Source organism: Lytechinus pictus, unplaced genomic scaffold (genome assembly GCF_037042905.1).
Source record: "Lytechinus pictus isolate F3 Inbred unplaced genomic scaffold, Lp3.0 scaffold_19, whole genome shotgun sequence".
In the NCBI taxonomy this organism is placed as follows: Eukaryota; Metazoa; Echinodermata; class Echinoidea; order Temnopleuroida; family Toxopneustidae; genus Lytechinus; species Lytechinus pictus.
In genome coordinates, this window is record NW_026974140.1 from 9951955 (window position 1) to 9975873 (window position 23919).

The 23919-nt window shown below is 36.9% G+C and overlaps 2 protein-coding genes across 2 annotated transcripts in view; both read left to right on the forward strand.

The window, feature by feature from the left end:
- Positions 1–4705, forward strand: part of LOC129260686 (uncharacterized) — an 85216-nt gene extending 80511 nt beyond the window's left edge. The window contains exons 12-14 of the mRNA XM_064114295.1: positions 321–507; positions 1430–1674; positions 2113–4705. Of these exons, the coding sequence (XP_063970365.1) occupies positions 321–507; positions 1430–1674; positions 2113–2429 (749 nt within the window). The 3' untranslated portion in view covers positions 2430–4705. The remainder of the gene's footprint in view (positions 1–320; positions 508–1429; positions 1675–2112) is intronic.
- A 3370-nt stretch (positions 4706–8075) lies between these two features.
- Positions 8076–23614, forward strand: LOC129260685 (uncharacterized). The gene is made up of 12 exons (XM_054898638.2): positions 8076–8746; positions 9137–9268; positions 9835–9954; positions 10376–10555; positions 11731–11917; positions 12605–12849; positions 13496–14011; positions 14527–14658; positions 16606–16725; positions 22055–22234; positions 22916–23102; positions 23338–23614. Exons 1-12 carry the CDS (start codon positions 8377–8379, stop codon positions 23612–23614), a joined length of 2646 nt encoding a protein of 881 aa, XP_054754613.2. The 5' UTR covers positions 8076–8376.
- Positions 23615–23919: the final 305 nt, after the last annotated feature.

Here is a 23919-nt window from a genome sequence, read left to right on the forward strand (position 1 = left end):
GATTCCCAATTTACATATTATTATCAGAAAATCTTCCATTTTAATGCAAAGAAAATCTCAAACAATATATTATTGTTTAACTTATACGTGTACAAATACAGAAAAAAATGTTTGCCAACCCGATTTGTACTTATTTTTTTATTTAATAGAATAAAATGATTTTAATTTTAATTTAATTTACATAATACAAATGATGATTCTCTCTAAAAAAAAAAACCAACCCAACAATATCTAATACGAAATAATGGCATTAACTATGTACTAAAATCATCACATAAGTATTGAATATACTTCCATAATCTGTTTTTTGTTTCCTCCAGGTATTTGGAGAAAGAGTGGGGTTGGTAAAGTGAAACGAAATCAACATGGAGAGCTTGTCTGGAGCTTCCAGGCAAGGCATTTTACATGGTGGAGCGCCATGGAACCCTGGCCGGAGACGTCATGTATAATCATCCGTACATGTTACGACAAGAAATGTAAACGGGTCGCAAGTTATGTTCCTGTCGAGTAAGTCAGCTCCCCAGTCATATTATAAATAGCGATAGCTCAGTAGGAGGCGCGATAGCTCAGTCGGTAGAGTAGAGCGGGGGATTCGTATTCTGATGATCCGGGTTCGATTCCCACTTGGTGCGCTAGTGCCCTTTGGTAAGGCATTAATCCTCTTCTCATATTAATAGCAACCATCTGTGTTATGAATAAAGCGACCCTTGTCTTTCGTTATGAATAAAGACCACCTTCTCTGGACCTACTATTCTGACAGAGTAATTGATCCATTTCCCTGTTGTGAATAGCGACCCTCTTCGGTGATTATGACCTGCTACCCTCATCGTTGATTAAAACTTTATCCCCTTTTGTATTGATATTGATCCTTATGAATTTGCAATCCTTATGAATATTATAAACAGCGGTCACTATGTCTAGTAGGTGGTACCTGCCTTGCTTCTTAGCTGGTGTGATTGTTTAAATAATCAGTCGATGTTAGAGGTCATAATCTGCAGGAAGGAAAGGGTATTTCACAAAAATGTTGCCTAACATATCAACGACTTTATGAGCAAGAGGAATATAAAACACTAATGAGCGAACCGAATTGTTCCTAGGTTGCTAAATTGACAGTATTTCATTCAATTGTGGTAAAGATCATGCTCTGTACTTAAACTTACAATACGGAAGGTTTTGTGGATTGGAAATTCTGCTAATGTGAACCCTTTCTGTGACCCCCATACTCTTTTGAAAATCTTTTGTCAAAATAAAATAACAAATTCGAATTTCATCACGTTTTCGTTTACCTCCCTGAACCAACAACCTCCAGATTAGCCAAAAAACTGAAAACTTGAACCTTACTGGTGAACGATTAAAAAAAAAAAATTGTGATCCACTTTGAAGATATATTTCAAGGTTTCAAGAATCGGTACTACTTTTTTCCCGGCAGGGTGAACGGTATTGACTTCGCTTATTCCTCCTCAAGCGTAACCAGCGCAGAAGGACGGACGTGTGCCCAGTTCAAGATGGGCGGCCAGGTCAGGGTATCTTCGCCCTGTTCTAAGAAGCCAAAGTTTAGGACAGGTACCCCTGGTGGGCCATCTTACTGCCCAGCCGAGTATGATTCTCAGGTCCTCAGACCGGCTGACGGAACAGTGACACAGGAATGCGAAGAGGTCACCATTGTAGTCAGAAGTGAGTTATAGCTCTAATGATTTCACGTCCGTAGAAATTCCTTGAATCTAGCCTGGCGTTTCTTCAAGCTCTTCGTAACCTACATGTATGGATGACTTTACCGCAACTTGTGACCCTTTCTTATGATAAATGATTATCCTTATGAAGATGACCTAGCACGTACCCAAGGCAACTTTACAAACAGCTTTATAACACCCAACTGGCATTCTAAACTTGTATCACACTTTTATATTAAGATTTGTTATTTATATCATGGGAAACTTAAGTTGGACATCTTTGAATATCTTATGTAAGCGCCTATGAGTTTGAATAATACATGGGTTTCGCTTTGAGCTACGTATTTCTTGCCTTTCTCTGATTGCAATAAACAATACTCATTAGATTTTTTAATGGGATATTATCAATTCTGACTCTCACTCCTTCTGTCCTCTCAAACAGATGTAAGATTGACACACTGCAACGAGCCAGAGATCCCTCGCCATGCAAAGACGTATTCCTCAGACTACAGGATCGGTGGTACCGTATCCTTCGAGTGCACCAATGGCTACAATCTTATTGGCGAATCGCAGAGGGCGTGCTTACCTTGCGGTAAATGGAGCGGTAGAAACCCGGTCTGCAGACGGTTCAGTCCGGAGTATACTTACGAAGTCCTAAGCACCAACTATGACCCTTCGCGGGGTGTCGCAAGTAGCGTTTTTATTCGGAACAGAGGAAGTAGCAGTAGCAGTATTTATTATTCAAAACCGTCGGTGTGATCCGAGTTTCCATAATTGTCTGACTCTTGAGCGATTTTACTGTTTGTTTATCTTGTCTTATTTATTTCAAAGTACATCTATTTTGCAAGATACATCGGAATCAACAACTATGGGTTGAATCGAACTTCCACAGAAAATGTGACAGGGCTTTAAGACTGCTCACTCAATGAGAAACTGGATGTTCAGATATTGGGGACACACGTGACCCAGCTAAAGAGGAATTGCTGCCCATGACGTATACCATTTTGAAAACGTGTATCGCATCGTTTTATATATATTTTTGTCATTGATATCAATGGTGGGCTTCGTTTTACTTGAAGTGATACCGTGAACATCAACAGTTGAACATGATAAAGAACCTAGTAATTCACAAGAAATGTGTCCAGCTATCTGATGATACAACAATGGACAGCACGAACGAAATGATGCGCACTTGTCATTAAAAAATATATCATTGCAACTTTTGTTTTTCAGTCTGACATATCTACTATATTACCTCTGACAAAACGTTATCACATGTTTATGTGAAGTATTGTGTTTCTTGATGGATGACGTTTTGTGCGTGACTTACATGGTGCTCATTTTATACTGCATTGCGAAGTATTACTATTGTTACATGTGTATTATTTAAAAATACAAACATTATTGTTTTAATATAATAATTGTCATCATACGCTAATTACGCTATTATAAACGTGAAAGTTATAAGTCTTTATGTCCCATACGAGGAAACTATATATAAAATGATTCTATTAAGGAATCCCTTTTTGAAATAAAAAATCATAATTCACTGTTTATGAAATGGTTCTGTCTCTTTATGATCCTTTTAGAGCAACTTTATTCAAATCCATTTCAGCCACCTCTTGTTCTTTGAAGAATATGTGACGGTTAAACTGAAGTGGGGCAAATATGAGTTCTAATTAGAGTTGTGTATAAGTGCATAATAAGTAATGTAGGTATGTAGTTCGAATTGTAGGTCAATTCATATTACAAACAAGATTGATATAGTCAACCCCCACTTGTGCCCCTTTACAACTGCGGCACCCCCTTTACTACTGTGGCGGTTTCTGGCTACGTCGTTGAAGTTGATTTAAAAAATCCATGGCACGATGCTTCAACTTATTTTTATAAAAAAAAAAATTGGGGGGGAACTTTGGAAACATAACGTGCATGCTACGTCCCAACCGCGTCATTGCGAAGTTCACATTACGTTGGCGATGTTCTCGCTAAGTTTATTGTGCGCCCAGAGGCAGTGACGTCAACACGATTCCTGCTACGCGCACCCTACGTCAGAGCAGATTGCGACTCGTTGTATCTACGTCTATTTGGACATAACGACAATGGAATATGCGTGGTAGCCGCGCAGTGACAGCGCATTAGACACGAGCCGCGTTGTTGTTAAGTTCATTCCGTGTCCGCTATGTCAATGCTACGTTGATGGAGCTGTTAGTATAACCTAAGAATGTTCTTACTGTGCCATGCTAACACCGTTTAGATGGCTCTCCCTGGACGGCTTCAAAGTAACGTAGCGAAAAATGTGTCTTCAGAGATCACACAGACTTATCGCTACGCTCTCTGTCATGTCTGTAGGCTTTATAAGTTCCCACTGCGCCATGGTTATCGCAGCGAGAACTACATAGACGGAGCCTTGTCTTAATGGGGGTATTAAACGAACACATGACTAGAGTATGGGATAACCTGCAGTGACCGACTGAGCAAATATTTTGAGGGGGCATAGCATAGCATTCGGGACAAAAACTTTAAAAAGTTTCGAGCGAAAAGTTTGTCAAATTTCAGATGAAAATATGATGTTATCAATTCTGGGATGGATTTGAGAAAAAAAATATTATATTCAATTGTCTTTAATTCTCTTCGTGATTGGTCTTTCTTCCTGGATGAATCAAAACATAAACCAGTTTACTAACCCCCCTCGAATAAATTTTTTTATGCGATCATGTTCATTATAATGTCATGAGTAAACTTATGCTAAACCTTGTCAACGCTGCCCATATTATTGTTATCATGGCTGAAGCTATATACGTCTCTTATAAATCATATCAATTTAATCGGCGAATTTCCATCATGTTCGGGGTATTAATATATGGTATCTAAAAATGTTACTTTTGAATTTGTAAATATTGAATGGCAAATATGGTGTTAACTGTATATGTATATTTTGCCTGTTTGTCGAGTTTAAGCTCTGATTCATGATTTTTTTTTAGGAAAGTGTGATGAAAATGATGAATGAAATTAAATTGTCTGATATTATATAAAAAGATGTTTATAATGAATGTTATGTTATGTATTGTGTGACACTTGTGAATAAGAGTACTCGTATTATGCATGCGATAAAAGAATAATGAATATATTACCTGCTTCAAATGTAGACATCGTGTGCGTGGCTGCATTGAAGATAATTTTTATTGTAGTCAATATTTCATCTTGCAATTTGAATTTTACAGTGTATAAGAAGATAAGTTAGACCTTATAAATACTACTGATTTATTATATATTTGTAGACGTGGTAGTCAGATCTTTTCATTTATCAGTTTTATGAAATCATATTTGGAAGGTTGCATCTGATTACAATAACGAAAATGATTATTCTTCATTATTACATTGATCTATTGTAAAGTTAAAACTGAAATGTGACACAAAAATATAAATTTGCGATTCTTTCATTTTACATTTCTTTTTCACTACAATATAACATTTCAGTTGAATCATTGGAATTGTTAAGACAGACCCCCCACACAAAAAAATGATTTGAATAAGAGAAGAAATATCCAACAAGCATAACACTGAACATTTTATCAAAATCGGATGTAAAATATGAAAGTTTCGACATTTCAAAGTTTTGCTTAATCTCACAAAGGTTGTTCGCATCCTGGTCGGTATGCAAATGAGCAGACTGATGACGTCATCCTCTTACCATTTCTGTTATATTTTATTACATGAAATATGAACAAAATCAGATTTTCTCCTAATTGTCATGTGAAACAAAATTGTATTCTTCCCTGAACAAGTGGAATTACCATTTTTTAACAGTTTATGATCAATTCAAGTTGGTCCTTATGATCAAATCTGTTAAATTGATATATTGTATAATTCAAACAATAAAAATAAAATAAATAGTGAGTGGGGGCATCATCGACTTCCTTATTAGCACATCACTAAGTTGTGCATACAACTGTTTTGTGGGAAATAAGCAGACTTACAAATGTCATATCTTTCTTATTTTTCATCCCATTTTGATGAAAATTTTAGCTTAATTAATGCTTGTTTGATTTTCTCTATCGATTTAAATCAACAATTTTCGGGGTGGACTTGACCTTTGATATGGCGATGATTTGATTCTGAAGCATTCGACTTTAAGTAAATAGTTATATTCAAGGCCCGTAGCCAGGGTTTTCAATTAGTGGGTTCTGTCCCTCAAGTATATTATACAAATGAAAAGGAAATATAGATTAGTAGCCCTATTAAGATTTTTACCCATCGGTCACGATGTGATGTTAGTATTTTTTTTATAAACGATAACCCAAGTTACTGAGGCAGGGTTCAATAGAAATAGTAGCGATTAATATGGTCACCATTGAATGTCAGATGAATAGAGCTTCGTTGAATTACTTTTAGTGCGTAACGTAATATAAATAAATCTTACATTTTAAATTTAGTTTTTTTAATCAATGGATGTATATGTCATGTCGAAATTGTACTTCTATATAGATACAAATGTCGAGAAATTAAGAAGATTTTCAGTATTTAAGTTTATCTTTACCTTACTGAATGCAAATAATTGAATACATCGGACTTGCCTCTCTCTATATATTTGCAATACTTTATTGTGAAATATATACTTGTCATCACATTTTTGAACGTAATAGCATTTTCTATTTGTTTTTGCATAACTTGGTTCTTATGTACATCTTTATCATTATCGGCATAATTTTATTGGACTGTAGGTGAATTATGACGATGTCATTTAACCTGTTGAATCTATGCAAATGTCTTTTCAAGTGTTTTTTTTTTCGAATAAATATTTTCGTGAAGATATAAAATAAATAAAAGGCGTATTTCGTCCTTTATTTCAAGAAGATCAAAATCGAGAGAGGGAAGATAAAGTAGACTTGATTATGTGAATGTATGTTTTGTATGTAATTACTGTTGCATCTTTAGATTAAAGGGGTACTCAGGGCTGACATAATAATTATATCTGAATGAATAATGTAAAAATCACGAAGCAACACCCTGACAATAAACGAAATTAATAAATTGTAAAGTTTACCAATATTTTGTGATACAAAGTTGTATGCACGTCGTCATGAATATGCAATAGGTGTCCAAAAGAATAAGTGGGGATATGACATCATCAGGTTGCTCATCTAATATTCAGAAGACATGCAGAGAACTGTTTCATCGAAATGATGCAATTTTAAGATGACATATCTTTGTTATTCTTGCTCGATTTTGATGAAATTTTCGGTGTTTTGTTAGTCTGATTCAAGTCCATCTGTTCAAATCATATTACTTTCAGCCTGGAGTACCCCTTTGAGTGTTAATCGAAAAAGAAAATAATTTTCACATGGGTACCCTTGGAGCTTGGATAATAACATCATGCATTAACAGTGAACTCTGCGGCTAGCTAACGCTAGATTTGTTTTAGGGGCGGTGGTCGCAGCGCTTTGGACCTTATCTGAAAAGCGAAGTACAGTATCAGTAAAAAAAAAAGTAAGTAAGTAAGCTTTACTAGTACCACATATATCAGTTCAGCACACCGCGATAGGGTGTTAAGATAGTTGATCACGATTGTAAGACAATGTTTAAAAGGGATTTTAATTCTATATTTTTTTAACTGTAAGAGAAACACTAAAATACATGTAAAAAATGCGATCAAATGAATAGTAATTATTTTTCAAGACATGATATCTCTTGATTCAAAACAAAACTCCATTAGCTCAGAAATGAACACATTCCAAATTCCACATGCTCTTCGTTATTAATGGGTTGGTTATTTATAATGTATAATTGTATAAAGAAATGTGATGAACGGTTTACCTCCATAATATTAGATAGCCAGCTATAATAGATAAAAGGGGATCCATCTCAAATGAAAAGTTTTGTCATTAGAAAAAGAAAGATAATACAAAAAAATAGATAGGTGAAAGCTTGAACAAAATCGAACAAGCACTGAGAAAGTTATATAAAGTTGTAATCATATTTATGTGGATTTGAAATTGATTTGGTTGATAATTACACGTGTCGTCTTAGAATTAATTAAAAAAACAATAATGATAATTTTTTTTTTTGTCAAATGTTTACTCATTAAGATTTTGTTACGAAGACAAAGGCCTACACCTCTGATCACCGCCCAAGGGCATGAAGGGAGAATGGTTTGAAAGGAGACACCCACAAAGTCCTAATAATAATGACGAAGTGGATCAGAAGTCCATTGGTCATGTGACCAAGTTTCCAACTTGGGATTTTCTTATATAGAGTTATCTTCACCCTTTCTTATTTCTGGTCCGATTTCTTTCTAATTTTCACAATCACGTCTAGTTTCTTAATTTTCTCCTTTAACTCAAAGTATTTTGTTGGCAGGATTGGGTCCCCTTTTAATTCATCGTTATTTATTTTCAAAACAGCCTATCCAACATCAGCAAAACCCACCTCTGCTTCGACAACAACTTCTCTGCATTCTACGATACCGACGTCGACCACGAAATCATCTAACGAATATGAACTGACTACAGAGACAATTCTAGGCGTTGGATCAACTTCATACTCAAGAACTCCATCTGGGTCGTCAAAGTCTTCTAATGGAATTGCAACAAGCGAAATCACGGCAGTGTTATCTTCAACATCAACATCTCCAGGTACTTATCCAACATCTGAAGGTCATTCAAAGACACCATCACCAAAATGGTCTTATTTGTCGATCATAAGTGATATGGTCCAAGGGGCTCTACCGCCTGACGTCAAGGTTCGCAATGCCCGCCAAGTTTCACAAGAGTGGCCTTTGACGACGATGAACTCGTTGCCTGCTCAGGCTCCGATGGCAACGATTTCTACCACTCCACCGCCTGGTCTCACGGTCTTGACCAAGGATGGTGACGCATATGAAACCCCATTGGCTGACGTCGACATTCGAGTGATAAGGTTGACCATACGAGATGGGTCCGTGGCAATCGCCAACTCATCGACCGACGCGAATGGTACCCTGTGGTTTGACATTCACGCAGCCGAGCATTTCATCATAGTCGCATCCAAGAAAGGATACTTGGATACGTCATCAACCTATCGTTACAAACACGGGGAGAGTGAGTACAAATTTATTTAAAACGTATCATTTTACGAAGTGTTTGATGCGTTTGAAAAAATAATTATCAAAACTTTATTCGTCGCTGTTAATGAAATATAATTATGACATTACAGATGAACTGAGACATTTATTGAAATCACTAGCTATAATCTAATTTCAAATGAATGAAGATTCTATTAATATGAGAAACAGAAAGTATTCAATTGGTTCAATTACATTTCATTCAGTTTTGTTCACGAATCAGCAAGCAACATGTTCATGTCTACAAAATAATTTCAAGACATTATCAACCGTTTACTCGTTAGTGAACGGGGACCAACGCTGCTTGCAGAGCCACTTAAAAGATATAAAATATGATTGATCACAATTTTTTGTTGGTGTGTTACAGGGAATGTCCATACCATTTCGATGCAGAAGCATTCCATGAGGAAGGAGTTTACTTGGACGTCAGGGCTTGATCGTCTTGTGGAGTTCAGACCAAGATTCAAAGGCGTTCCATACAGTTTTGAGATCCCAGCAGGTAATTGCGCCATCGTGGCTCGGTAGACATTGCAGGTTACATACTATTTGTACGTTACGATATTACTTATCATCGGGCATGGTGGCTCAGTGGTAGAGCACCCGTTCATGAACTGGAGGACATGGGTTCGCTCTCGATCAAGTCATACGAAAGACTTAAAAAATGATCATTCTGCCTGTTTTTTTTTCTCAGACGTTCAATGTATTTGAGCGGAGAAAGGTAATGATAACATGTTACAGTTAACAAGAACAGTTAGTATGATGTTATTGATTTAGAATAACAATCGAGAGTTGAGTATTACTGATAAAAAGACGACACTTTGTCATGAATTAATCTTACTCTACAAGATATTTGAATATCTTTTGTAAAAAATAGAGATTGTAGATCGCGAATGGTCGTGCAGGGTGTGCTTACCTGATTGTTGAGTGATCCGATGAGGAGTAAACTTAGGCGATCAGTATCATTCTGCAAGGAAATGAGAATGCAACAGATTTCGAGTTAACATTAACAGATTCGTTAATCATTTTTTTGTCATTGTTGCCATTTTGTCATTTGTATACTGTTAGGCAGTCTTGATGCGCCAGAGCAGACCAATATTGTTTTAAAGTTCCATGATGTCAACACGAATGACCCGGTTGAGATGAGAAAGGCCCCTGAGCTCATCGCAGCAGTTGACACACCGGAAGGTATACCTTTGACCCACTGGTAATCATCCAGAAGGGGGGGGGTGACTTTTAATATTCTCAATTATGAAGCCATTGCATTTTATTTCCAACATTACAAATTTCATGTAATTTACTGTAATATCTTGCAAATTTACCTTTTCACTCATCAAAATCATTTAAAAAAAAGAATAATTGTCTAAATAAAAATAATCAATTTTATCGGGGATTCTCTCCGTTAGTTCGCTGGAATACCACCCCTCCCAGAAAAAAAAGTAACTAAATAACGCGCTTAATTATAACGTCAACTTCCTATAGAGTTCTGATCATTTTTACTCATGTAAACTAAGTTAAAGCTAATTTGATCTTGTAGTTTTGTTGGTCTTGTCACAATATTGGATATTTGTAGTGACCAGTTGATATTGCTCCTTAATTAAACCCACAGGAACCACTTTGATAAGCCTCGCAATCTTTGCTATGGCTGACCTAACGATCGTCAATATGGACACAGACGAACCGGTCGATCTCATGTTGCCTGTTGAGGCCGAGTTCCCTCTCAGTCGGAAACCTAGGGGTACTCGCCAGGGAAGTCGCATTTCGGCCTGGTGCTTTGATAAAACCACAGGTAAGGATGAGTTTATTTTCATTAGAGCAGAAGTAATCAGTGGAAGGATGAGATTTATCATAATTACACTGCAAAATATCTGGTGTTGATTTAACACCAGCCCTATATATATGTCTACACCAGAGAAGTGTTAAACAACACCAGTTTCGTTTTGGTCTAACACCAGATAGGTGTTTATACAACACCAATTAATATCAAAACAACATTGGTTTGATTCCAAACTGGTGTTGTTTCAATACTTCTCTGGTGTGGACATATATAGATTCCGGGCTGGTGTTAAATCAACACCGGAGTTTTTGCAGTGTACCTGACTGAATCTGACATGAATAGGCCTACTATTCAAGTCATGAAATTTACTTTTGTGACAAAGAAAAAAAATCAATTTATTTTTTTCAATTTCCAATTGCCATAAATGATGCTCATATCATGAATTTAACTACCACTTTCCCATTCTAGAAACAGATTCATCACTGTAGCATTATAGGGTCAGAACAAGGTGAACGCCGGGGCTGAAATCTGGCGATGGGATGTGAATCTATCTTGGGCTATTATCTAGAAGGAAGATTTTTTCATTAAATATGAGAAAACGAGAAGCTAGCTTACAGACTAATAATGTAATTGTAATTATTTCTACTCTTCTTAATCTAAAAAAACAAAATAATCAATTAAAGAGGATGTCAGGTTAAAAAGAAACTGGGCGATATGTCGTGCGCCTGTAAAATACATAAACAATTAAAGTTTCGAATTGATGCAGAGTTTTGAGGTTCGAGCACTCGTTGCGTCTTTACGATTGTGACGTCAAAGTTAACGTCCGATGCAAAAACTCATTCAATCACAACCAATTAATTCAGCTGTGTATCGAGGAGTTCGAGGTCCCGTCTTACAGACAATTACGATTGATCCGATCAATCACAACTATGGAAAGCCTGCAACCCCAACATCTAAAATACATGTTTGTTCAAAATATTTTCTGGATATGATGTACATGTGTATTCATAAACCATCATTGTCTTGAAAATTAAGATTGCTCCTTTTGTTTAAAAAGGGACATTGTGAAAAAATTTTGTAGGACAGAAATATGAAGTGATGGATTTCCATAAAGATGTGGTCGATCGGATCAATCATAATTGTTTGTGAGAGAGGATCTCGATCTGCATCATTTGCACATTTCACAGGTGTCTGGAGGAAAGGAGGCGTCGGTAAAGTGAGGCTTGATCGATTTCAAGAACCGATGTGGAGCTTTGAAGCAAGACATTTCACCTGGTGGAGTGCCATGCAACCTTGGGCAGGGACCTCCTGCGTCATTGTCAAGACCTGCTTCGACAAGAAGTGCCAACGTGTCGCCAGCTTCATCCCCGTCGAGTAGGAAAAGTTTCCATTAATGATTCTGTTTGATAAGATTGTTGAAATATTTAGAAGAATATTAAGCTGTTTCATTTATTCTTTTTTTGTTTTTTTCCTAGTGTGACACCAACTTTCCGCGTGTCCATGAGTCTGTCCCGCCATGCGCATGTAGTATTGGAAAGGAAATTTCCATTTATTAATAGTAGCTTCCATCCTTTCCAAGAAATATGTTATTTCAATGCTTAACAAATATGTTGTAAGTATGGTGCCAAAATGATTATCAAATGTTAAAACAGATTTTGATCTGCTTTGTTTATATTTTAATTTGTTCTTCGATATAGTATATATTTCATGAAGTTCGGTTGATGCCACCTTAGCTGGTCCCTTTAAGAAAACTTTTCTGAAATCAGAAAAATTATAATGATAAGTATTTGGAAAAGAAAGTATGTTGTGTTGTTGCTTTTTTGTAGTTTTTTTTTTTTTGGATAACAAATACGTAATAATATGTAAACGCCAAAGCATTATTAGGTTTCGTCAAACAAGTTTTGTTGTTGTATCGGGTGAGCATACATGGCAGAAATTACATTCATATATCTTTGCTGTCAACGAAGAAAACATCTCGTCTCGACCTAGTCACTGCTACCTCCATGTGACGAGGAAATGGCATGGCGCAATTTCACCATTCCTCCTTTCTTCTCCATACAGATTTGATGGCGTCGACTTCTCCTATTCATCCTCGGCCGTGTCGAGCGGGGAGGGACGAGCTTGCGCCCAGTTCAAAATGGGTGGCAACGTCATGGTTTCGTCACCCTTCTCAGGTGATCCCAAGCTCGTAGAAGGCAATCCCATAAGTGGTTATTCGTGCCCGCCCGAGTACGATACCTTGGTGCTCAGTCCGCCGGGTCAGGCCCAGACGGGACGATGTGAAGAGGTCGTCGTAGTGGTAAGAGGTAAAACTAACGAATATTGGAATAAAAGTTATAAAATCGTACGATGAAACCTTATGTTCGTATATAGTGGTAAGATGTAAAACTAACGAATATCGGAATAAAAGTTATAACATCATGCGATGAAACCTTATGTTCGTAGTGGTAAGATGTAAAACTAATGAATATCCGAATAAAAGTTATAACATCGTGCGATATAAGCTTATTTTCAAACACTAATAGGACATTTAACAAAGATGTGTGATTGTTTTATATTAATTTTATTTTAATTATTGGATTAGGACGAACTTCATATGATTTGTTTACTTTTTTCTACTTTTTTTTTGGGGGGGGGGGTTGTTTTTTAGGGTTTCGTTTTTCTCAAATAATCATAACCATGTGCCCACCTCTGGTGTAAAATAAAGCTTTTGATAACATGTGAACGAAAAGCCTATGTACCTTGTTAAAGCAATTTGATCTTCCACTTAGCATGTTTTGTTTTTTTTTTGCGTAATTTTGGTATAAACGTGATAAAAAAAAGGACTATTGGGTCAGAAGGTAATCCAAGAATAATGATAAATATAGAAAAATTGGTAAAACCCAAACAAAATTATCGAAACCATTTACACCATTGAAGAAATATTCAATCACAAAACATAAACAATTTTAGATCCATCAGAAACAACGGAACCACCTCGAAGGACAGTGCCGAGGACTACCGCAGAGCCAGAGATGACCACAACAACAGAACCGGCAACAACCATCCCGATGACCACCCCCACGACTCTTCCACCGACTCCCCCTCCTAGTGGTCTTCAGGTGCTTGCCATGGACAGTTCGGCCCAACAGGCTCTGCTTTCTGATGTCCAGATCCGGATTATCAGACCAACAATCAGGATTTTAACTGCGAAAACAACTGCGATGTCGCCGATGACCACTTCCCCCATGACGAACTCGTCGATTACCACTTCTGATGTGATGACGAATTCATCGATGACAACTTTATCGACCGTGAATTCGTCATTGACGAACTCATCAACTGTGAATGACTCGTTGATCACGGCTTCGACCACCGCAGATGGCATTGCATTGCTGGATGTTCCCGAAGACGAGCCCGTGATCGTCGTTGCAACCAAGGAGGGTTATATATCGACATCATTCACCTACTCTTTCCAACCAGGAGTGAGTAAGTATAATGCAATAATATTGGAATTTTGGCGGGAAAAGTCCTTTCTCTTTTCCTTTGTAAAACTTTTCTCGCAAAATTTTAAGACCTTGGTCAAGGAACAGAAAATTAAATAAGGTGAGTATTTCGTAAAAAGATATAAGCGATTTTCACAGACTAAATTCCTTTGAGATGCAATGATTCCGTTAGCTTAGAAGAATAATCGGGGAAATTATTATGTTTTATGAAAATTCTCAGATTTTTTTTTTTTTTTGGGGGGGGGGGGGCTGGGATTGTCAATTATGTGGGAGTGATGGCAAAAATACGAAGATTTACGACAGATACCGTCGACCACTTTAAAATGAACGTGAAAGTTTTATAAGATTTTACGAATAGATTGAAATGTTAATAACAAATAGTAATATGAGCCAATACCAAAGGTATGGTATGGTAGTGCAGAATCAAAAACAAATAAACTTTCGAGTGTGATTATGTTCTTGAAAAAAGTGTGATATGTTGAATGTATTTTCTTTCAGAAAACGTCCTACCAATCTCGATACAAAAGCACCCGTTTACCGAGCAGTTTGTCTGGATGGCTGACGAAGATCAACGTGTAGAATTTACAACTCCCGATCACCAAATTCCTTACGGGCTTGAATTTCCAGCTGGTAAGAATAATATCAGTACGATGTGTCTGATTGATATGAGTTATATTGCTGATTGAGCAATATGATCTGCTAAAGGTTCAAGGAGATTATTCATTCAATATCTTGTCATCGTCACAATCAACTAATCATTATAGTTATTTCTTTCATCGTCAGCACCATCATCATCATCATCACCATCATCATCATCATCATCATCCTCATCATCCTCATCACCATCATCATCATTATTATCATCATCATTATCATCATCATCACCATCATCACAATCATCATCATCATCATCATCATCCTCATCATCATCATCATTATTATAATCATCATTCTCGCTGGCGTCAGTATCATCGTAATCGCCATTGAAAAGATCATGAATATGATGTTCATCCCCATCATCATCACCATTTATACCACCATTATCAACACCCTTATTATCATTATTATCGTCGTAGTCATCATCACCACTAGCAACAGCAGTATCACCATCCTTTATCATCTTCATCTTCATCTTCATCATCATCATCATCATCATCATCATCTGATCCTACTCTACTTAAATGGGGGGGGGGTGCCGCAAGGTTCGATTATCGGGCCTGTACTCTTTACATGCTACACGACACCGTTGGAAGATCTTATTCATTCCTATGGTTTCACGTCTATGATATATGCTGATGACACACAATTATATATCTCATTTAAGTCTGGACAAGCTTTCCGAATGTTGCAGAAACTGGAAGATTGTCTTGGTGCCATTCGTTCCTGGATAACTGTGAACTATCTACTCCTTAACGATAACAAGATGGAAGTCCTGCATATCTCCTCCCATCGTAGACATACCCCTGAGCTACCTCCAATTCAAATTGCAAATGTTCATATACATCCCTCTGAAACGGTTACTAACTTAGGTGTTTTGTTTGATAAAAACTTTTCAATGCGTCCCCATGTCAACAGCATATGTCGTAAAGCATCCTTCGCCCTAAGAAAAATTGGTAAAATTCGAAAATATCTCTCTAAGTCATCTACTGAAGTCCTCATTCATGCATTTATCAGTTCACTTCTTGACAGTTGCAATAGCCTGCTCCATGGAAATCCAGAAAAGGATATTTCTAAGCTGCAGAGAATTCAAAACTCTGCAGTCCGTCTAGTTTCCCTCACTAAAAAACATGACCATGTAACACCTACTCTTAAACAATTGCACTGGCTCCCCATTAAATTTCGTATACAATTCGAAATTCTACTCCTAACATTCAAATCTCTCCATGGACATGCTCCAAAATATCTCTCCGAATTAACCCAGGCATATACTCCCAGTAGGTCCCTTCGTTATGCAATTCAAAATTTCCTAACAGTCAAAAAAGCAAAAACTAAACTTTTTGGTGATAGGTCCTTTTCAAGCTCTGCCCCACGTCTTTGGAACACTCTTCCAGCTTCCCTCCGTTGTATCCCAAATATCACTTCGTTTCAATCAAACTTAAAGACGTACCTCATGAAGAAAGCATATTCAACATAGTCCCATTTACAGTGTCCTTAATATTTATTTATTTATTATATTTTTTTTTGTTATATGATTTATAATTTCACTTTTGTTTGTATATTTCGTATGTTCTACATTGTAAAGCGCTTTGATATGATTTCAAGAAAAGCGCTATATAAGACTAAGTTATTATTATTATCATCATCATCATCATCATCATCATCATCACCATCATCAGCATCATTATCATCATCATCATCATCACCATCATCAGCATCATTATCATCATCATCATCATCACCATCATCAGCAGCACCACCATCAGCCCAATACCATCACCACCATCATCATTAACAACACAACAACAAAAACAATAACGACGATAGCCGTGTCTACTTGTTGTGTTGTAATTATGAAAGATGGACTGGAAACGGTGAGATCCGTGAAATAACTAGGCCTATTCTTTATCAATTTTGCAGGGAGTCTAAACATCACGGATGGGAGCGCTGTTGATGTCCTATTCTTCGGTGTACACACCACGACTCCAGCCGAATTGAAAGAAGTACCCGAGTTGATTGGCTCAGTCGAATCATCCGAAGGTGGGTAGTGTAAATATGATACAGTCACAACCGGCAAACCGACTCCGGACCGATCAAATCTATTACATTATTACTCATGACATACCATCGGTCGGTTTGGAGTCAGTTTCTTTGGTTTGATTTGATTTGATTTGAATTTATTTACCAATATAAAAACAATACATATAAAATTACAACAAAATATAATACATGATAAAAATAACATTGGATGGATCGCCCTACTCAGCTGAGCCATTACAGCACAACTGTTCTGCCGAGGGGTCCAGATATATTAAATAAACATGAAATTCATATTACAAAAATAAATTCATTAACAAATTTGTGTAACATAAAGGCAATATCAGCTAAAGGGAAAAAGAACAGCGACCCCACCCCATCCCACCCTACAGTAAAAATCGAGTACCTAACCCCTCCCACCACCCACCCAAAAGTGCCCAAAGTTATATGTTTGAACTTTGGTTTAAAGGGAAATAGTTTTCAGGATTTGGTCATTAAGTGTCCTATTGAATGTATTATAATTGGGAGATAATTTTATAGAAGGAGGTAAAGAATTAAATTGCGAGGCCCCACGGTATGAAAACATTCGACGACACGATTCAGTACGTGGCTTTGGTAAAGATAAGTTTCCACTTGAGCGTAAGGAATAGTTGTAATAAATAGTATTAAAATAATCTTTTAAGTAAGGGGCACTGAGATCATGAATTATTTTGAAAACCATGGAGTTTATATGTTTTTGTCGACGACATTCCAAAGATTCCCAATTTAATATTTGGTGAATATTACAGTTCGATATATGTTTGAATGGACTTATCCCAAGTATTATTCTTCCAGCTCTGTTTTGCAACTTTTGCAATTGTGTAACACATTTTTTGTTACTAGAATCGTACACTACATCAGCATAGTCAAAAATAGGAAGAATAATTGATTGGTAGATACATTTCAAGCTATCCTTATTAAAACTGTGTCGAAGACGGCCCAAAAAACTTACGAGTTTGCTTACCTTTTCAGTCAAGTATTCAATATGTTTGTCCCATTTTAACTGCTGATCAATAACCACTCCAAGATATTTAGCACTTTCTTTCGATTGAATTAACTTTCCCTGTATACTTATTTGAAGTGGGGAACACTTATTTAACATAGTGCGGGATCCAATCAACAAACATTCTGTTTTATCAAAGTTTAAACTCAACTTATTAGAACACATCCATTTATAAATATGGTTTAACTGTGTGTTCAGTATATCTTCGATATTTCTTACATTTTTATGGGAAAAATAAAGGACAGTATCATCTGCGTAAAGATGGATAGTACATCGATCGACATTTTCTATGATGTCGTTAATATATATAGTAAAGAGCAGTGGCCCTAAGCTTGAGCCCTGAGGCACACCGTATTGTATATCTATTAAGTCAGAGACAGTAGAATTTATACAAGTACATATTTTACGGTTGTTCATATAACTTTTAAACCATGTAAGACTAGACTCTGACACTCCAAGAGATTTGAGTTTATCAAACAGAATATAATGGTTAACGGTGTCAAAGGCCTTACGGAGGTCTATGAAAACCACTCCAGTGTATAAACCATTGTCAAGAGCGTGAAGCCATTCATCAGTGACTCTTATAAGAGAAGTGGTGGTTGAGTGCTTTTCTCTGAAGCCAGATTGATGTGAAGAAAGTAAATTGTTCACTTTTAAGTGATTAGCAAGTTGAATTTGAACAAGTTTTTCAATTATTTTGGAAGCCGATGAAAGAATCGCAATTGGCCGATAGTTAGAGGGATCTGTTTTTTCACCTGATTTATAAATCGGCACAACTTTGGCCTGTTTCCAACGTGAGGGCATTATCCCACTTGATAATGAATTATTTATAATATGAGTCAGAGACGGTAATATTACTGGAGCGGACAATTTTAAGATATACATAGGAATTCCATCCGTGCCGATGGATTTCTTATTTTTCATACTAAATAATACTTTAAGAACTTCATTTTCAGAGACTGGCTTGAGAGAAAATGATTCAAAGTTTATGTTTCCATGAGCACAAGAAGGAGGAACATGAGGTATACTAGCTGCTAATTCTTCACCTGTCTTTGCAAAATGGTTATTAAAATTTTCAGCCTTTAATTTGTCTTGAGATGTTTCAGAACATTCTGTCAGCATAGATTTGTTTTTAGGCATAACAGATTTAGTAACATCCCATACATCAGAGGATGAGTTCGCAGAAGATAGTTTATCAGAGTAATATTTACGTTTACACTTTCTCACTTTAGACGTAATCATATTTCGAAGTTTTTTGTAACGGGTCCGTAATTGATCATATGATTTTTCTTTTGAATTCATTAAAGATACATTCTTTTCTTCAAGTATATCGAATTTCAATTTGTACATCTTGTTCTTCAATTTATCTCTATCTTTGATCAAATTACTTATCTCAGAACACATCCAAGGAGAGTGTCTAGACTTAACACGTTTGTGACAGATAGGCAAGTGATTATTCATAATATCTAAAATCAATTCCTCCCAGATTTTAACTTTGTCATCTATTTCGTTGGCATCGTATACTCTGTGCCAGGGTTGAGATTTTAAGTGATCAATGAACAAACTAGAGTTAAAGTCTTTGGTTCTTCTGTAGCTTATTGTTCGTGGAATATATCTTTTGACATGTAAATTCCAGATCAAAAAGCAGAGGGAATGATCACTGATCCCAGTATGTATTATACCATATGATTTAACATTTTCCATTGAATTTGATAGCATATGATCTATCAAACTAAGGGAATCACCGGATATTCTCGTACATATAGTTGTATTAATCTGTTTTAATGAGAAGAGATTATGAATTTGATTAAGTCGTTGTGTAGTGTTAGTTAACGGTGATCTTTTGATATCACAATTTAAGTCCCCTGTGATAATAATATTGAGATGAAAACTATCGAGAAATGTAAGCAATTCCTCATAGTAATCAAAAATACCAATTGTACTGTTTGGAGGACGATACCAAGACATAAAAATAAACGGTCTGGCATGGTTGCTATCTACCAAGATTGGAAGTGCTTCGATGTTATTCAAACAATGGTGTTTCAGGATTTTGAAGCTTAAATCATTCCTGATATACAATAAAACACCACCTCCATTACGATTTCTGTCTTTACGAACTATACGATAACCGTTAATATGTATTTCATTATCATGCACTGATGCATCCAACCATGATTCATTTATGGAAAATATATGTACTTCATTTTTATTCAGTAACAAATTAATTTCATCTATGTTTCTAAGTAGGCTCCTAACATTCAAGTGTAAACATTTTAGACCCTTTTGCTGTAATTTTGCAAACTGTAAATCAGCATTAAGTTCCAAGTTACGGTTATCAATCAATGGTACCTGACATGTAATGTCATCGTTGATTTCTCTATTTTCATTGTTTTCAGATATATATTGAGGCAAGTATAAAAATAAACATTTTGGGCATTCCCAGTTTAAGAATTCATACAAAGGATTATCATAGTCCTTCTTATTGATACCCACACAACCAATGTGTACCCATTCATGACATTTTGTACATTTTATCCCTTTTTGATTTGTTTTAACAGGTTTACAACAACTTACACAAGAAAAACCCATATTACAAGAAAACAAACATTTACAAACGCATAAAAATAATAATATAAACAATAATTGAAATACAAGAATACAGGAAATTTGGAACGCACCATTATAGCATATCGTTTAGAAATAGCATATTGGGTAATCAGTCTAGTCTGCAGTCCATGCTAGACCTCAATAAAAAGTTAAGCAAAGAAAGTTGGCAAAGTTACTTTAAGTCATTTTCACATGTGATTAACCGTTTGATTTGTCTGCCTCCACTCGTCGGGAAGAGGCCAAGTATTCTGCCATCTGAAGACCATGCGGTAACTGTCTTTTCACATTGTTTTGCTTTTGACAGTAGGCTAGCATTTGACTTTGTGAGATCTTCTTCTATCCCCATGCGAGTTCCTTTTAATTCACGCCGCTTAGACAAAATCAGTCTCCGCGTACGATACGACACGAATTTAGCAATGATGACGTCAGGTTTTGCTTCGTTAGTTTGTTTCGGAACATTTCGTTTGTTGCTTCTGGTTGAATGAGCAGGGGGTTTCCCAGAATCCATAGGCTTTGAAGGCAGGCGAGGCGAGCGTTCAATGTCCTCTTTCTTCAAGGTCACTTTCAATCTTTCTCTAGCAAGTTCACAAATGAGATCATCCGTATCCTTTCCCTCTTTGTCTGCGACACCATAAAAACGTAAGCAATTGCGTCGCGAATATTGTTCTTGGTTGTTGGCTGATCTCTGGACCCTGTCCAGCGATGATTGTTGACTTTCAATCAACTTTCTCAGATTGGCTATTTCATTCTCCTTGTCATTGATGCGACATTCAAGGTCAAGAATTTTCCCTTCATTAACATCCACTCTTTTGAGAAGTACGTTAATCTCTTCGTGAAGAGCTTCACGCACGGTTTGCCGAATTGAGTGACTGTGTCTGGTGCTTAGACTCTCAGGTTGACATTTGCGTTGGTTGAACCCAAAGCATGATATCGTTATCTATGACTAGGACGAACAATAAAGGTGGAGATGCCGTAGCCGAGTGGTCTAAGGCGGCTGACTAGATAAGTGAAAGTCCGGGGTTCGATTTTCGGCCAAGGCACCTATACCCGTAACTAAGGCATTAAATGAACAATGTGCAATCCATGTTATACGCATTCTTGTGTGCGCTTGTTTTATTATTATTATTATTTGTCTTTTTAAAAGGTGAAATCACTATGTCAAAAAATAATAGGTATTTATTGGTCAAAACACTGAAACAAAAACGTCCAAACTAAGAAGAAAAACCCCCTTAAATGTATCATGCACTAATTATGCATGTTATTATATCAATGCATGAGTTTTTTATTTTGTCTTAATGCCCTAAGAAAGCCAATTTCCGTAAAAAACTATAGCAGCCAATTCGAATTGGTCTATACCGCACTTGGATTAATGTAATAACGACAACAAATCAACTAATCAACTAGCCAATCAGAATCAAGGTTTCCATGGTGGTTGCAATTATGGCAAAGTTACAACAGTTGCAAGTCCTTTATGAAACGGGCTCCCGGTTTGATAAGACAGGCCAGTCATCTAATAGAAAAATTACTGTCAGTAGCAGGCTAGTAAAGGATTCTGTGGTCCATAATTGATTTCATTTTTTGGTTGGGACATCCCGTGTCATAGCAACCATGATTATGGTGGATATTGATGAATTAATTCATAATATTTCCTCAGATAATGATTCTAATTTTCTCGTTGTTAAGGAACTAAATTGATTGGATTAGAGGCCCTTACGATGGCCGAAGTGACAATGGTAAACTCCGAAACCAACGATCTCGTCGACATCGTACTGCCTTTTGAGGTCGAGTTCCCTCTGGATCGGAAGCCTCGCGGAGTGCGTCATGGATCTCATATTCCAGCTTGGTATTTCGATAAAACGACAGGTAATCATGGTGACAAGTAACATATAGACCAATCGGTTTTGTTCTGATGGTAATTACGAACGGGGGGGGGGGGGGGGGCTTTAAGTATGCCTAACAAAAATATAATCTTATCCCTGGAATATCAACGCGCCTGGCCCGTTGCATCACCCATTGGATGTGCTTATGTTCTTCTTTAGAATAGACTCGCCCCCCCCAAAAAAAAAAAAAAAAAAAAAAAAAAAAAATCTGGTAAGTTGCAGGGCTCTAAAGTCGGTTTCTTTTATATTTTGCAAACATTAATGCATTTCAGAATTCGAAGAACTCTACAAATCTTATAAAGAAAATTAATCATGTATGAGTTAAACCAAACCGCGATCTCTTCCATGTCTTGGCAACTTGCGCAATTTCCTTTGTCTCGTAAGCAATGTGAAAAATCAGATGGATCGCTCCTTCCATTGTTCAACACATTTTGAATCCGACTAATGGCAGTCACACCACGATTATGACTGCAAACCGATCGATAGTTTGTCATTGGGTAATAACCGCAAAAGCTTTGATCGGTCTGGAGTCGGCTATCTTTGATGTGACTGTATCGTAACAGACTCCACTAATACTTCGTGCGAATAAAAACGCACACCAAGTGGTGTCTGACTCTGTTGAAATATACATTTTATTTTATTTAATATTTCGCTTATTTTACAGGAACGTGGAAAGAAGATGGCATCGGCAAGGTGAAACGGAACAAGGCGGGAGAGTTGTTCTGGAGTTTTCAAGCCAGTCATTTCACATGGTGGAGTGCCATGCAGCCCTGGCCAGAAACGTCGTGTATTATCATCAAGTCGTGCTATGAAAAGAACTGCAAGCGAGCCGCCAGTTTCGTCCCTGTCGAGTAAGATAAGAATTAAATTCATAGTACCATTTCCAAACTTTATTTATCTTGTTAATGACTCATGATTTATTACAGAATAATCGAATGTATGGTCGGTTTTTTTATTGGGTGGTGGTGGTTGTGAAGTTGTGATGACGCTGTTTATGATGATGATGATGATGATAATGAAAGTGATGATAATGGTCATTGTGGCAATGATGATCATTTATAAAGTATTATTGTCTTTCGTCCAAAGGGTGCATGGTGTCGATTTTTCCTTCGTCTCAACCAGCGTGACCAGCAAGGAGGGGCAAACCTGCACCCATTTTAAGATGGGCGGCCAGGTCAGGGTGTCATCACCTTGCTCCAAGAAACCCAAGTTCAGGACTGGTGAGCTCGGAGGTACAACGTACTGTCCGGAAAACACCCAGGTACTGAGACCACAAGACAAGACCGAGACGGGTCAATGTGAACAGGTGGTCATCGTGGTCAAAGGTAAGTGTCCAGACTGGATATTCCGTCTATGCCGGTAGGGTGAAGTCTCTGGTCATGCTGATCAATAGCGCGTTTTTCGCAATCGCGAAACTGCTCTTTTGATTCACCGAATTTCGACAAAGACCTCTTTGTCACGAAGGGTTTTTGACAATTGGCTTTCTGTGTTGTAGAATCCGTTCCCGTTGCGATTGCAAAAACTCTCCAATATGTTTTGAACGCCATCAGTTGCACGGCTCTTTCTTACACCTTTTCTGAATGTCTGCATGTTGTTGTAGTGGTGGTATCAACTAAACTGAACGGATCATTCATTTTTTGTTAATTCGGATAAGGGAAACGCAGTTTT

Bases quoted from the DNA above. Each gene is read 5' to 3' on its own strand.
- LOC129260685 (XM_054898638.2), top strand. From the start codon at position 8,377: ATGGTCCAAGGGGCTCTACCGCCTGACGTCAAGGTTCGCAATGCCCGC. The intron at 14,659-16,605 runs GTAAGAATAATA...TCAATTTTGCAG, and splicing joins CGGGCTTGAATTTCCAGCTG to GGAGTCTAAACATCACGGAT. The intron at 23,103-23,337 runs GTAAGATAAGAA...TTTCGTCCAAAG, and splicing joins GCCAGTTTCGTCCCTGTCGA to GGTGCATGGTGTCGATTTTT.